At 34.6% G+C, this 15,676-nt stretch overlaps 1 protein-coding gene across 1 annotated transcript in view; it reads left to right on the forward strand.

Moving 5' to 3' along the window:
• Positions 1 to 15,676, forward strand: part of SCLT1 (sodium channel and clathrin linker 1) — a 191,619-nt gene that overhangs the window by 87,812 nt on the left and 88,131 nt on the right. The window contains exons 13-15 of the mRNA XM_021681497.2: positions 2,271 to 2,362; positions 11,714 to 11,891; positions 14,680 to 14,778. Of these exons, the coding sequence (XP_021537172.2) occupies positions 2,271 to 2,362; positions 11,714 to 11,891; positions 14,680 to 14,778 (369 nt within the window). The remainder of the gene's footprint in view (positions 1 to 2,270; positions 2,363 to 11,713; positions 11,892 to 14,679; positions 14,779 to 15,676) is intronic.

A 15,676-nucleotide genomic window follows, 5' to 3' on the forward strand; every position in this document is an offset into this window, starting at 1 on the left:
GAAGGAAGGGAAAAATGGGGGGGAATTGAAGGGAGAGATGAACCATGAGACTCTGAGAAACAAACAGGGTTTTAGAGGGGGCAGAGGGGGGATTGGTTAGCCCGGTGATGGGTATTAAGGAGGGCGCATACTGCATGAAGCACTGGGTGTTATATGAAAACAATGGATCGTGGATCACCACATCAAAAACCAATGATGTATGGTGACTAACATAACATAATAAAATTAAAAAAAAAAAAAAACAGTTTAAAAGATGGAAGAAAAATGGGTGGCTCAGTCAGTTAAGTGGCTGGCTCTTGATTTCAGCTCAGGTCATGACCCAGAGTCCTGGGATCAAGCCCCGCATCGGGCTTCTTGCTCAGCAGGCTCCCTCTCCCTCTGCCTGCCACTCTCCCCTGCTTGTGCGCTCTCTCTCTCTCTCTCTGTGTCAAATAACTAAATAAAAATCTTTAAAATAAAAGATGGAAGAAAAATAAACAAGACCTCAGAGATCTGGGGGAAAATACGAAGCAAGCCAACAGGAATGTAATTGGAATTGCAGAAGAGACGGGGACAGAAAAGATGTTTAAAGAAATAATGGCTGGAAACTTCCAATATTTGGTGGAAAACAGGTAGGATAAACACAAAGAAAATTACTTCTACACATCATTACAATACTGACCGCCAATTATAAAGTGAAAACTTGAATGCAGCAACAGGAAAATGGCATGAACGGAGGAACAGTGGTAAGAGTAATGGCTGACTTCTTACAAGAACGTGGAAGCAAAAAACATTGGAATAATATATTTGAAGTGCTGAAGGGAAAAAAATGCTCACTAAGAATTCTATGTCCAGTGAAACTGTACTTCAAAAATGAAGGTAAAATAATTTTCAGATAAATGACACTGAGAATTTGTCACTAGCAGAGCTGTTATCCAAAGAATGACAAAAGAAATTCTTTAGGCTAAAAGGAAAGGACACCAGATGGTGACTCAGATATAGGAAGAAATTAAGAGGAACAACAATTGTAAATATGAAATATTTTTGTACATTTTTTTCTCATTAATACCTTGAAATATATGACTGCTTTAAAGGAGGATTGAGCAGTATATGTGATGGATTTATTTATTTTTCTTTTTTTAATTTAAATTCAATTAATTAACATACCATGTATTATCAGTTTCAGAGGTAGAGTTCAATGACCTCTACCTATGTGATGGATTTGTAAAGTCGCAGATGTAATAGAACAATGCACTCAAGACTAGGATGGTACATGGAGATAAATACATTGTTGCAAGGTTCCCATGTTTTCTCTGAACTAGATATTAACTCTGAATAAATTGGGATGAGTTAAAGATACATACTATAATTTCTAGAGCAACTACTAAAAATTAATTCAGAGATATAGCTAAAAGTCAATAGAATTAAAATGGTATGTAAAAAATAACACAACAGTAGGCAAGAAAGGATAAACAGGATTTTTTCTAAAGGTGGTACAAATCAAACCTGTTTATTTCAAAGCATTGCTAGGTCAGAGAAGAAATATCCTATGATTGTAATGGTATGCTGTATAACCAAGTTTTAAAAGAGCATATTCTAAAGGCAGATTATTTACATACAAATCCCTGCTTTGTTTTGTTAGATTTGCACTATAGAAATAGTTTGAAATATTGGTAGAAATTTATATGCAATGACTTTTTATTATTGTTTTTCTAATACAAAATCGATAGTGAGGTTTTCTTCCCCTTTTTTTAGTATGTACATGATTTATTTCCAAACTGTTATTGCTTGTTTATTTTCAATTTTATTACTTTCCTAGTTATAAAAGTAGTGCATGCTATTCCTAAAAATTCAAATAATATTGAAAAATATAAAGAAGAGCACAACATATATACAAAATATATAATAGAGGTAATGCAACATTACCTTGCAGGTCTATCCCTAGGAAATAATCAATGTTAACAGATTGTTTATAGCTTAAAGATGTTTTTCTGTGTGTGTATATATATATATGCATATATGTTTAAATTTTTTTAATGTAAAAGGAGTCATACCGTAAATACTATGCTACAGAATTTTTTTAGTGAAACAGATTTCATGGACAGCTCTCAGACATCTAGATCAATTTTTAAGGAGTTGATTAGATAATGCTGTATTGGTATCCCTTCTTTAAACTTAGATATGAAATTCTAGAAGTGTAATAACTTTATAGAGTGAATTCTTTTCTTTATGTTGTATAATGATGTATTGTATTTTCACATACTCAAGCTTCCAGTTTCTTTATTTTCTAGGAGGAGGAAATGTTGTCTGCCCAAGGAAGAGAGGAAGCATCAGATAGGCGTTTACAGCAGTTACAATCTAGTATAAAACAATTAGAAACAAGGTAAATTGTTAAATACATCTAGCTTTCTCTATAAGCTTCAAAATGTTTTCCACATTGGAGTTTCAGTTTATGATATTTTCTAGAATATGTATTTTATAACTGCTAAACAAACTATAATCCTAGGTTTTAAATCTGATTTACTGGACATTATTTATTTTAAAAATCATGTTCAAAACATTGATATATTTTGAATGTATATTCAAAGATCATTTTTCTCTTCCTTTTCCCCAAAGCAGTCATAGTCAAGTTTAGTCAATCCCCAAATCAAAAATGTTCTTTCCATCTTAAAGCAGAAAAACAAAATTGGGTAAAAATTAAACAGAAAAACTATCTTACTAAGTAGGTACACAAGAGAAAAAGTACTCAAAAAGTACTTCTGGAGCAGTAATTTTCAATAATCTTTGAAGGTCTGGACTACTCTTTAAATATATTCTGTAGGTTGTCTTTAATCGCTATCTTAATGTAAATGTGCACTATAAAAATCTTTTGTTGTTTTTGTTGTTTCCTAGTCCTTGTTGAATGTTCCCTTAAAAGACTTGAAAATTGTCATTTGTAACCTATTAAAGATAACAGTGACCATAGCCCATAAATTCACTTTATGATTAATAGCCAAAAAATCTACTCTGTATGATTGGAATCTTTTACACACAGAAATAGTCTGCTGATCTGAGCACATTAAAAATTGAGATCTCAGTTCTAGTCATAGATCCAAAGCTAATTTATTGTTTGTTGAGAAAAAAAATTAGTATGTTTGACCTGTTGTTTCCTGTTCTTCAGAGTATTAATAAAAATAATTTCTTTCTTCATGGCAGTTGAGAACTAATTGATTTTAACTACTAACTTGAGACTTTGATGAAAAGAGTTGTAATTTTTAAGTGCTAGGGTTTTTAGGTTTTGCTTTGCACTTTTCTAAACTTTTCAGCAGTTTATTGATTGATTTGATTGTACTACTGCTTTCCTGAACTTCTTTGTGTTAACCTTAGAGAAAAAGTCTGTGGTTGTAGATTTTCATTTCTATTATCTTAGTAGATATTCTATGCTATGAAAATAAATGCTAGAGACTTAAAACAGTAAACTCTTGAATAGTGAATTTTAATTCCTTTTGATTCTAATAATACTGAATCATGAAGAATCAAGTTGTTTTTTTCATTAACAATGCTTTGTCTTTTTAGTGTTGAGAGTTTGCGGATTTTTGTTATTGTTTTAAATTTTTTTGCTTTTAGTATGAAGCTATAATACAGCCTAACCAAATAGCTCTCTAAGAAGAGATCAGTGCATGTATAAGAAAATCTGAGGATATTTTTTAAAGTCCAGTATGCAGCTAGCCACCTCTGAAAAGGAAATTTTTACACTGACTGCCTTTTAGAGCTATTAAACTAATATTGTTACTGTTATGATAAAAAAGTTTCTATACTTTAAAGCTTAAAAAATCTCTTGTACTTATATAAAAGAGAGAGCAGAGTTACTAGTGTACTTGATGTGTGTTTCTAAGCACCACTCAGCCAATCTGTTTTAGGTGTAAATGTATCCTATTTAATGGAACTGCCAGTTAGAAAAGTTTTGTTTTTGGTGGCGCCTGGGTGGCTCAGTCGTTAAACGTCTGCCTTCGGCTCAGGTCATGGTCCCAGGGTCCTGGGATCGAGCCCCGCATCGGGCTCCCTGCTCTGCGGGAAGCCTGCTTCTCCCTCTCCCACTCCCCCTGCTTGTGTTCCCTCTCGCTGTGTCTCTCCCTGTCAAATAAATAAATAAAATCTTTAAAAAAAAAAAAAAAAGTTTTGTTTTTAATGGTCATCTCTGTTCCACAAAATCAGAGACATTTTGGCCTCAATAAATGCTTTTTTTGCCATTATTAAAATTACTATTATTATTTTTAAAATTATTATTTGTGATCCTTTCAAATGTCATAAACACCTAAGAAGCATAAGTTATTTCCTTCTGTCTTCCAAAGAAAGGGTCCCTACTCTCCCCCTTTTTAGATGATTCGTGGATCCTGGGAATTGCCTCCAGAGAATGACAGTTCTTTCTGGGAAAGATTTTGCTGGTTTGTATATGCTCAGCTAAATAAGGCAGAAGTTAAATGAGTGGAATTGGTTTAAACTACCTCTTCATACTTTTAAATTTGGTGTTTCTTTTAAAATAATATACAAATAGGACTAAGAAATCTTCATTTAGGTGACTGGTAAATAGTGAATTTCATTCTAATCATTGTTCAGCTTTTTGTTTGCTGCCGTACTCCTAAGCATAATAGAATACATAAATTCTTTCATTAAAGATGTTGAAAGGGGCGCCTGGGTGGCTCAGTCGTTAAGCGTCTGCCTTCGGCTCACGTCATGATCCCAGGGTCCTGGGATCGAGCCCCGCATCGGGCTCCCTGCTCGGCGGGAAGCCTGCTTCTCCTTCTCCCGCTCCCCCTGCTTGTGTTCCCTCTCTCGCTGTGTCTCCCTCTGTGTCAAATAAATAAACAAAATCTTAAAAAAAAAAAAAATTAAAGATGTTGAAATATGGTCTTTTGGAAGGCCATGCGTTGGAAATTGGTGAATATGGTTGGATAAAATATGGAGGACCTTGGAAATAAAATTAGTCAAATTTGGATTTCATGTGATGTATTACAAATTCTTTATCCAAGACTGCATGATGAAATTAATATTTTATGAAGATTAATTTGATGATATTCTCAAAGTAAGGCTATCTGGGGACAGGACTATAAATTGTTGGAGTAAAAAGATTTTGAGATTTAGAGGCAGAATTGCTTTGATTTCTGGTTCTAGTACATTCTGTCTTTATATATTAGAGAAGTTAACCAACCTCACTTAGCTGCAGTTTCGTTAGGATTAAATGAGAGAAGAATATGTAGGGGACCCGGCACCAAGTTTATTATTTTAAAACGAGTCTACTTATAATAATAAATGATAATTATTCCCAATGGTAAAAAACGGTTTTGTATTTTAATTGTTTTAATGGTCTTAACGAAATAGAACAAGGTAGAAAAAAGGTCTATAATAAACTGTCACAAAGAATAACAGTCTTCATTGTTACAAAGAATAAAAGTCTTAAATCTTTTCCATAGTTATAACTCCTTGATTTATTATGAAATATTTGCAAATTAATCTGAATATTTTTGAATATTGCTATTGACCAAATAAAATTAATTATTGTATCAGTTCTGTAAGAAAGGTTTTGTATGTTAGTTATAAATTGGATAAATTGGCTTTATTCATTGTTACTTTTATTTTTATCAAAGGAAAAATATATAAGCATTGTTTCAAAATCATATAGTACCACAAACATTATAAAGAACAATGGTTTCTTGTTAATTATCTCATTTCTTCACATAGCAAGTTTTCTGTGTACTTCATACTAATTCATAGCTAAGTACTCTATCAAAGCTCTAAAATGCCTCTCAATATGGTCAACCACATGAGGTCATTGTAATTACATCCTTTTCTTGAAGAAATCCACTGGTGTTCTCCATCCCCTGCCTCAGACCGTTCACTAGGACTGATGAGAGCTCTCATTTTAAAACTTTAATTCACTGTGGTCCTGGGATTTCCTTCTTGCCATTCTGTATTGGAGCCTGTGTCTTTTGCATCCCCATGGCTGCTGCTTTCTTTGTTGACCCTCTCATTTTAATTCTTCATCAGCTTTCTGAGGATACATGGGACACATTTTTTTTAATTTAATTTTATTTCATTATGTTATGTTAGTCACCATACAATACATCATTAGTTTTTTTTTCATCATTAGTTTTTGATGTAGTGTTCCATGATTCATTGTTTGCGTGTAACACCCAGTGCTCCATGGAATACGCGCCCTCCTTAATACCTATCACCAGGCTAACCCATCCCCCCAACCCCCTCCTCTCTAAAACCTTCAGTTTGTTTCTTGGAGTCCATAGTCTCTCATGGTTCTTCTCCCACTCTGATTGCCCCCCTCCCTTCATTTTTCCCTTCCTTCTCCTAATGTCCTCCATGCATGGGATGCATTTTTTAAGATTTGCTTATTTAGAAATATCTTTATCCTACTTTCAAAGGTGTTTGATAGTTTTGTTGAGTAATGAATCATAGGTTGGAAATCCAAGGTTTTAAATCCTTTTTCCTTAGAATGTTGATATTTTCCTTAAATTGTCTAGCCTCTAGCTATAGGAAAAAATTCTTATGTCATTCAAAATTACAATTTTTTATATGTGATTCCTCTTTTCCCTCTGGAGACTTTTAGGATCATCTACCCACCACCACCACAATCAGTGTTCTAAAATTGCACAGTGTGTACATGCAGTGAGAATCCTTTTTCATTCATCTTACCAGGGAAATTTCAGCCTAGAAATTCATGTCCTTCAGTTCAAGGAATTTTTTTATAGATTTTGTCATTTGATAGTTTTCTTCATTTTTTCTCTGTTCATTTTGCTTGAACTTAATATTAGTTAAATATTGGACCTTACGGATCGATTCCCTAATTTTCCTTTCTTTTCTCTCTTGTTTTTCATTCCTTCATTTATTTTCTCCTTTCTTGGAGGTTTCCTTAAATTTTCTTCTCATTAACCATCTATTGAATATTTTATTTTAGCTATCTTAATTTTATTTTAAAGAGCCATTTCTTACTCTGTTTCCTTTTCTGTAGTAGCTTATTCTTATTTAACAGATGTTATATCTTAGTTCAGTATATTAAATATATATTTTATAAGGTTTTCTTCTGTTATTATTGTCTCTGCTCTCTCAACATTCCTTTTCTTCCTATGTGCCCTTCTGTCTTTCTTGGTGCTTGGTGATCCTTTCTATCCATTGATATTTAAAAGTAAGATAACAAAGTACTTGCTTTAGTAGCCCATATACTAAAAATTGGAATACAGAGAAAATTAGCATGGCCCACAGACAAATTCATGAATCATTTCATATCTTTAAAAACCGAACTTGTAGGTAGAGAACAGACTGGTGGTTGGGTTGGGGGGAGGGGGGTGAGATGGGTGAAGGTGGTCAAAAGTTATGAATTTCCAGTTATAAAAGACATACGTGATAGGATGTAATGTATAAAATGGTGACTATAGGGGCGCCTGGGTGGCTCAGTTGGTTAAGCGACTGCCTTCGGCTCAGGTTATGATCCCGGAGTCCCCGGATCGAGTCCCGCATCAGGCTCCCTGCTCGACGGGGAGTCTACTTCGTCCTCTGACCCTATCCCCTCTCATGTGTTCTCTTTCTCTCATTCTCTCTCTGTCAAATAAATAAATAAAATCTTTAAAAAAAATAAAAATAAAATAAAATAAAATAAAATGGTGACTATAGTTAATAATACTGTACTGTATATTTAAAAGTTGCTAAGAGAATAGATCTTAAACACTTATCATAAGAAAAAAAAATAGCTATATGTGGTGATGTATATTAACTAGATTTATTGTGGTGACCATTTTACATTGTATACAAATACCAAATCATTATGTTGTACACTTGAAACTAATATAATGTTACATGTCAAATATATTTCAGTTAAAAAAAAAAGAGACACCAAAAAGCAGATAAGAGGCTAAGTGTGCATAGGTGGGTTGTGATCTGGCAGACTTTACTGTATTATGTTTAGGCAGTAAGCTGGCTTTTTCCTCGAGCAGTTCCCATATATCAGAATCTTTCCTGGGCCAGTTTCCCCAGGGTAGGATTCATCAGTCTTCTGCTGTGGCCTGGGAGTAAAAATGCGCTAGCCTGAGTGTATTCCAAAGTTGAAGAAAGAGTCTGAGAGTAATGATGTTCAATATTCAGACTTTATTCAATACCCTGGGTTTTAGTATGCCTTCTTACCCCCAACTTTACTTGAAATGACAGCCCCTTGCTGTGTAGTTATAGGTACATAGATCTGTGGGCTGAATCTGTATCATTTAAGTGGAAGTTTGTGTTTGGCAGTATAGTATATTTATTAGGAACATGGACTCTGGACCCAGACTGAGTTCAAACTGTAACTTCACCAGTAACTAGATAAATAACCTTGGGCATGTTGCTTACCCTTTCTGTACTACTCTTTCTCCATCTATGAAATAAATGTAATGCTATAACCTGTCTTATATCTTCTATAATATAAGCTTATATCCTACCTCAGAGGTTAATGATAAAACCTATCTCACAGCATCGTTGAAGATATTGAGGATTATGTTTTCTTTCATATAAAGTACCTAGCACAAAGAATGTTGTTATAAGTTTTTGCTGTTATCCTTTTTGTTACCATTATTACAAAGAGGGAACTTGACCCAATTTTAGCAAGTTGACAGGATTCTTATAAGATTTGGCTTATAAGAGCATGTAGAAATGCCTTTATGAGAATAAGAATAGTAGTAATATGTCTTTTATGTTATAAAATTATGGAAACCTGTAAATTATGAAGCTGATGATCTGAATCTGCTTTACTGTAACTCCACTCCACTTCTAAAACCAGTCTGACTTTTCAGAGCCAAGTGGTTGCTGGGGCTGCTAGACTGTTGAATGCATGTGAAACTTTTAGTTGCAAGGCTTTTTCTGACATGACTGGGTGTGAAGCCTGGATAAGAGTGTCAAGGAGCCTTGACTCAGGGTTGGAATTCACCCAGTCCTAAACAAAGCTTGTTCTTGAGAGATGAGACCGTGGTGAAACAAACAGTGAACTAATACTAGTAAAGTGCTATATGTCCTATGCCTCTTTGAGAGTGGTTGGGGCTGCTTCATTTTCTTCCACGAATGCTTTAACTACAGTAAAATAGAATGAATAATGTCATATATTTTGGCTCAGGTCATGATCTCATGGGTGATGAGACTGAGCCCCGAGTCAGGCTCTGCATTCAGTGGGGAATCTGCTTGAGATTCTCTCTCTCCCTCTGCCCTTCCCCCCTTGCTCTCTGTCTCTCTTTCTCTCTCTAAAAATAAATGAATAAATCTAAAAAAAAAAAAAGTAAGGCCCAGTAATATATTAGAAAACACCTAAAACAAAGAATAAATGAACTAGAACATAGCTCTCAAGGAAGGGAAGATGAAGAGAATTAGTTTTAAATTTAAAATAAAGGTTTTAGTGGAGCACATTAGTGACTTAAAAAGAAAGGAGGAGTGACAGTCTTAATATTACACAAGGTCTGGTTTCATGGTAAAAAGCAGTAAACAGAATAAAGAGGGACCTTATGTATTGAAAAATGACACCATTTTGAAAAAGATACATTAATATACCTAAGTACAGCAAATAATAGGATAGCTAAATATGTGATGCAAAAGCTAGGAAATTTGATGAAAGGGTGGTTTTGATAAAAATATAGTTATGGTCATTATTTTGGGCCATCTGAATCTGGAATTCCCCAGAGTATAGCTCTTCATGAGAGAATCAGCTAATTCTGTGGTGAAGTTTTGAGCATGTCCCTTGCTACAAAGATTTAAACTTGATTTTCCAGCTCTCCCAGTAAGTCTGTGAACTTACCAATATCCTTTTTAATAAACCCTTTTTCTGCTTAAATTAGAGTTGGCTTCTACTACTGGCAACTAAGAACCCTGACTAAAATGGTGGTAGACCTTAACTCCATTCAAAATGAAGCAGATATACCAAACAGCAACAACAAAAATGTTTAAAGATAGAGATCTAAAAGGTAGGCTGAGTTCACTCATTTCCCAAAACTGGGAGAGTCTGAGGTGTGCTATAGCAGGGAAGTTTCCTCCCGGTTCTTTGGTGTGGGTAGCGGGTGTGGGAAGAGGATAAAGAATGCTTCTCCTGCCATCACTTAGAAAAAAGAAACGCCTGAAAATAACAAAGAAAAGTATGAAATGTAAGAGAAGAGTTGTCTTACCAGAATGTATCAGAACCTATTATAAAGCCATATTGATCTGATTTGGGTATAGAATAGACAGATCAATGAAACATGATAATCCATAAGTAAATCATTATATTTGCATATTTTAAGTATGTTAAGGGGATTATTTCAATTTATCAGTTACTAATGGTATTCCTACAACTGACCATCAATCTGGAAGTTAAATTGGACTTCTCTCTTATAACACATTCAGAAGTAAACTCCAGGGGTGCCTGGGTGGCTCAGTCGGTTAAGTGTCTGCCTTCGGCTCAGGTCATGATCCCAGGGTCCTGGGATCGAGTCCCACATTGGGCTCCCTGCTCAGTGGGAATCTGCTTCTCCCTCTCCTCCCTGCTTATTCTCTCTCTCTCTCGCTATCTCTGTCTCTCTCTCTCAAATAAAAATCTTAAAAAAAAAGAGAGAAGTAAACGCCAGATGCACTTAAGATTTACCAGTAAAAATATTAAAGGCATAGCAGTCTTTTGAGGAAATCTAGGAAATTACATTAGCAATCTATGGAAGAGGGAAATAGTCTTTATAAAAAATGAAATCCTACAAGCTGAAAAAAAAATCAAATTTAGCTGTTATTAAAGTGAACGTTTTAGTGTAGTAAAGAATTCCTAAATAGAGTCAGTAGGCAACAACAAAAAAAGTAGATTTGGGAAAAATATTTGTAGCATACAGAACAGCCTGAAGGTTTATATCTTAACATTCAGAGTTCATATAAAAGAACAAGCAAATAACCCATCAGAAAAAAACTGGCAGAGGATATGAAGAGGAAATTCAAAATGGACAGTTCACATGGCTAACAAACTAAAAATATGCTTAAACCCTCCAGTAATCAGGGAAATACAAATTAACAGTGAGATGAAGTTCCATCCATCAGACTAGGAAAAGAAAGAGCTTTTGGATGTATTGCTTGAGGGGATTTCTCTAAGATACGGGATGAGAAAAGCAAGTGCAGAGAAGGGTGTATATTATAATTTGCATTTTTATAACACAAATTATGTTTAAAAACCTATGGACCAATGTGTATATACTTTGTATGTATATCTGTGTATGTACTTGTGTATATATGTGTATACGGTTTTATGAACATGGAGAAAAATATTCAACGATACACATTAGTAAATCAACATGGGTTACCGGGGTAGAGAGTGGGTAAAGGATGCCAAGCAAAAAAGGAAAAATTTTAAAAGACCATATAAATAGAAAGAATAACTCATTCTTTAAGGAGTTGCTTTAAAACATTGTCATGTAACTATATAATATGCTGTGATACTGTAGAAAGTGTAACATAATTAGAGTCAGAATATCTAGGCTCAGTCTCAGCCCCACAGCTCATTAGCCATATGGCCTTAATCAAATGCTTCACCTCTTTGGGTCTCTTGTTCTTTAAAATGGAAATAATGAAACCTACTTTATAAAACTTCGGTGCAGATCAAATGAGAAAATACACGTGAAAGTAACCGGAATAGTGTTTGTTCTATTATAGATGCTCAGTAAATCTACTATTTTCCTTCTTCCCTTTAAAAATATTTGACTTTTGCAATGTAATTATTTACTTTTAGACTCTGTGTAGCAATCCAAGAAGCCACCCAATTAAGAGCACAAAAAACACATTTGGAAAAACAGACCAGAGAGTTACAAGCAAAGTGCAATGAATTAGAAAATGAAAAATATGAAGCTATTGTAAGAGCCAGAAATAGCATGCAGCTCTTAGAAGAAGCTAACCTTCAAAAAAATCAGGTAAGAAAACTAGTAAACATGTTTACAAATAATATATATGACCTAATAAGGGAGTCAATAATTACAGAATGAACACATGAAAATGAAACTGCTATGCTCTCCATTAACAGACATATTCTTCATGGTAAGACTTAATCATAAAACATGATAAAATGGGGGCACCTGGATGACTCAGTTGGAAGAGCATGCGACCCTTGATCTCTAGGTCATGAGTTTAAGCCCCACGTTGGGTGTAGAGATAACTAAAAAAACAATAAAATAAAACAAAATACGATAAAATGTCAAACCTTTTCCCAAAGCTTTCATATCAGATCTTATGTCTCCAATCCTGATGTAAATAATACTCATCCTCTATAGTCTCATACTTTAAAAAATCTGCTATAGCACTTTAATGCAGTATGCCCTATATTTTATTCAGTTGAATCAGATTAATTTTACTCATCTTTATTTCCCCTTCATCACCTACATAATTAATAGAGCAGAAGCTTAATTGACAGGAATTAAATTTAGCTGTAAAGATTTACTAACTAGAACCTTCATGTCACTGTTCTTTTTTTAACCCTCTAACAATTGTGATTCCTATGCTATCACATATTATAGTTTTTTTCTTTTATCACTTCCATATAAATGGTATATAGTTCATAGAGGTCACCAAGTGGATAGATTTGTTTTTAATGTTCTTGCCTCCTTTATTTAGAGATCATTAAATCATTACTTCATTTAACCAACATTTATTAAATACCTAACATAAGCATAATTACTGGGAAATATGGGGAGTACAAAGGAAATACTTTGCTTTATTTATGTTTCCTTTTTTACATAGTAGAGGGTTTTTCAAGAGGGCTGTTAAAAATGAAACAAGCTATATAAGTCATATTAAGAAGCTAATAAGTAAGAAGGAAATAATATTCAAATGTAAACTGTGAGAATGCAAAGGTGCTTGTCATGCCTTTCAGCTAATAATTTCATCTGTGATTTGAATACTGTCTCTTAGAATGGTTGAAAGGCACAACATAGACATAATATACTTGGAAATTGCTCTAAACTCTAAGTTAGCTAAAACAGTTCAGAGCAAGACAAAATTGTTTATCTTTCCCCTCTGAAGCCTAGTCATATGAGCATTGTTAATATCAGGTCACTAAAGATGAACATTTTGTGTAAAGCACAATGGACAGAGAAGTAGTGATATTCATTGCCTATCCCTTAAATCTACTCAGGTCCGAAGTCAACAGACCCTTAAAGAGCCCGTTTATGGCTACAGTATTAAGCTCCCTCCTGACCCACTGTTTAATTGTTACAGAAGTCCCACCTTTAGTTGCTTGTTCCAGAAAGTCAAGGATTCTCTCCAGTGATCATACAAACAGACATGAAACGCAGCCTATTATTGTTCTTTTATGATGTTTCCCTATTTCTTCATTGTCCCACTCTCCCACAAAGTTGTTACATCAAAACAGCTGTTACTGTATAATTTACAATAGCCAGGATATGGAAGCAACCCAGTTCCCATCCATATATGAATGGATAAAGATGTGGTGTATATATACAATGGAACATTACTCCGTCATAAAAAGAATGAAATCTTGCCATTTGTAACGACATAGTTGGACCTAGAGGGTCTAATACTAAGTGAAATAAGTCAGAGAAAGACAAATACCATACGATTTTACTCATGTGGAATTTAAGAAACAAAACAAATGAACAAAAAGAGACAGACTCTTAAATATGGAGAACAAACTGGTGGTTGAGGGAGGGCAGGTGAGTGGGGAGATGGGTGAAATAGGTGAAGGGGATTAAGAGTACACTTATCGGGACACCTGAGTGGGTCAGTCAGTTAAGCGTCTGCATTCAGCTCAGGTAATGATCCCAGAGTCCTGGGATCAAGTCCCGCATCAGGCTCCTTGCTCCGCGGGAAGCCTGCTTCTCCCTCTCCCACTCCCCCTGCTTGTGTTCCCTCTCGCTGTGTCTCTCTCCGTCTCTGTCAAATAAATAAATAAAAATCTTTAAAAAAAAAAAAAAAGAGTACACTTATGATGAGCACTGAGTAATGTATAGAACTATTGAATCATGGGTGCCTGGATGGCTCAGTCGTAGAGCATGCAACTCTTGATCTCAGGGTCATGACTTCAAGCCCCACATTGGGCATGGAGCCTACTTAAAAATAAAGAAATAAAAAAGAATTTTAAAAAAAAAACTGCTGAATCATTATATTGTACACCTGAAATTAATATAACACCCTATTAATTCTATTTGAATAAAAAATAGCTGTTAATTCTCACTAGCTTACCTATTTAAGCAGGAAGAAATTTGTTAAGCAATTTAAAAAATACAGATGGGAATGTGTATGGTATCTTTGGAAGGTAGTGGGATCAGAACACAAGGCCATTTATTATGTAATGATAAAAAAAAAAGAGAGATTCAATCAGGCCTAAAATTGGAGCAGTTTCAGGCTCAGAAAGATATTTTTGGTTTTTTTAATTTTTTATTTAAATTCAATTAGCCAACATATAGTGTAGTACATCATTAGTTCCAGATGTAGTGTTCAGTAATTTATTAGTTGTGTATTAACACCCTGTTCATAAAGATATTTGGTCTAGAGATGTAAATTTGGGAGTTGTCAGCATATAAATGATATTTAAAACCACGATACTGTCCCAGAAGTTTAGAATAAGATGTTTGCTTTCAACAAAGTGATCAGTGGAGAGGTTTTTAATCACTTACTATGTTATCTTTATTAATAATGATGTGATTTATAATAACATGAAATGATTATGTGATTATTTTTCTGAAGGCTCTACTTGAAGAGAAGCAAAAAGAAGAAAATATAGAGAAAATGAAACAAACAGTCTCTCGGCTTGTGCAAGATGCTGCCATAAGAACCAGGAAGGAAGTAAGGAGTCTTTAAACTTTAAAAGTTTACAGAATTTCACAACCCAAGAATAAATACTACCTAAGCTTTTGCCTAATGGACCTAGCTAATTAACTATCAGCTAACTAAACCAATTGTGCTAAATTTCAAGTAAAAGTCATCTCAGGATACCCCTACCATTTGAGCTGGAGTGGGGCTGAGGTGGGGACAGAGGAAGTTAGAGAGGAGGAGAGGGGTTTAGGCTAAGAATATCGTGAAGATTAATACACCTGAAGTGTAAAATTAAAAAGAAGCCTCAAAGGGAAAATAGAATGCATAAGAAGTAAGAGAAGAAAACCTACTGTTTGCTTGCAGAATCTTAGAGGAGCGTAGGACTGGAGAAATCTGGTTTGACCTCTTTTTTTTATTGGTAAAGAAACTGAAACCATGAGAGATTGTTGACTCACTCAAAGTTATATACGAATTAAAGCCAGAATTTATTTTTTTTAAGATTTTATTTATTTATTTGAGAGAGAGTGAGGGAGAGAGAGAGAGAAGGAGCAGGGGGAGGGGCAGAGGGAGAGGGAGAAGCAGACTCCCCACTGAGCAGGGAGCCCGATCCGGGGCTCGATCCTGGGACTCTGATCTGAGCCGAAGGCAGACACTTAACTGACTGAGCCACCCAGTTAAAGCCAGAATTTAGACTCATACCTTCTCCTGCTGTACTGAGCCCAGCATTGTTTTGATCATATCATGCTGGCACTTGTACAATATGTGAATGTGTTGTTATTTTCAATTCTGTTATCAAGACTAAATCTGTTATTTTTGTGGTAAACTAATGAATTGTTTCTTGGTTTGAATTGTGAGGCTTATGCAAATTAAAACTGGGAAATGTAAGTTTACTTTGATATAAAAAGACAAGACATAACATCTATTTGCC

Source organism: Neomonachus schauinslandi, chromosome 2 (genome assembly GCF_002201575.2).
Source record: "Neomonachus schauinslandi chromosome 2, ASM220157v2, whole genome shotgun sequence".
In the NCBI taxonomy this organism is placed as follows: Eukaryota; Metazoa; Chordata; class Mammalia; order Carnivora; family Phocidae; genus Neomonachus; species Neomonachus schauinslandi.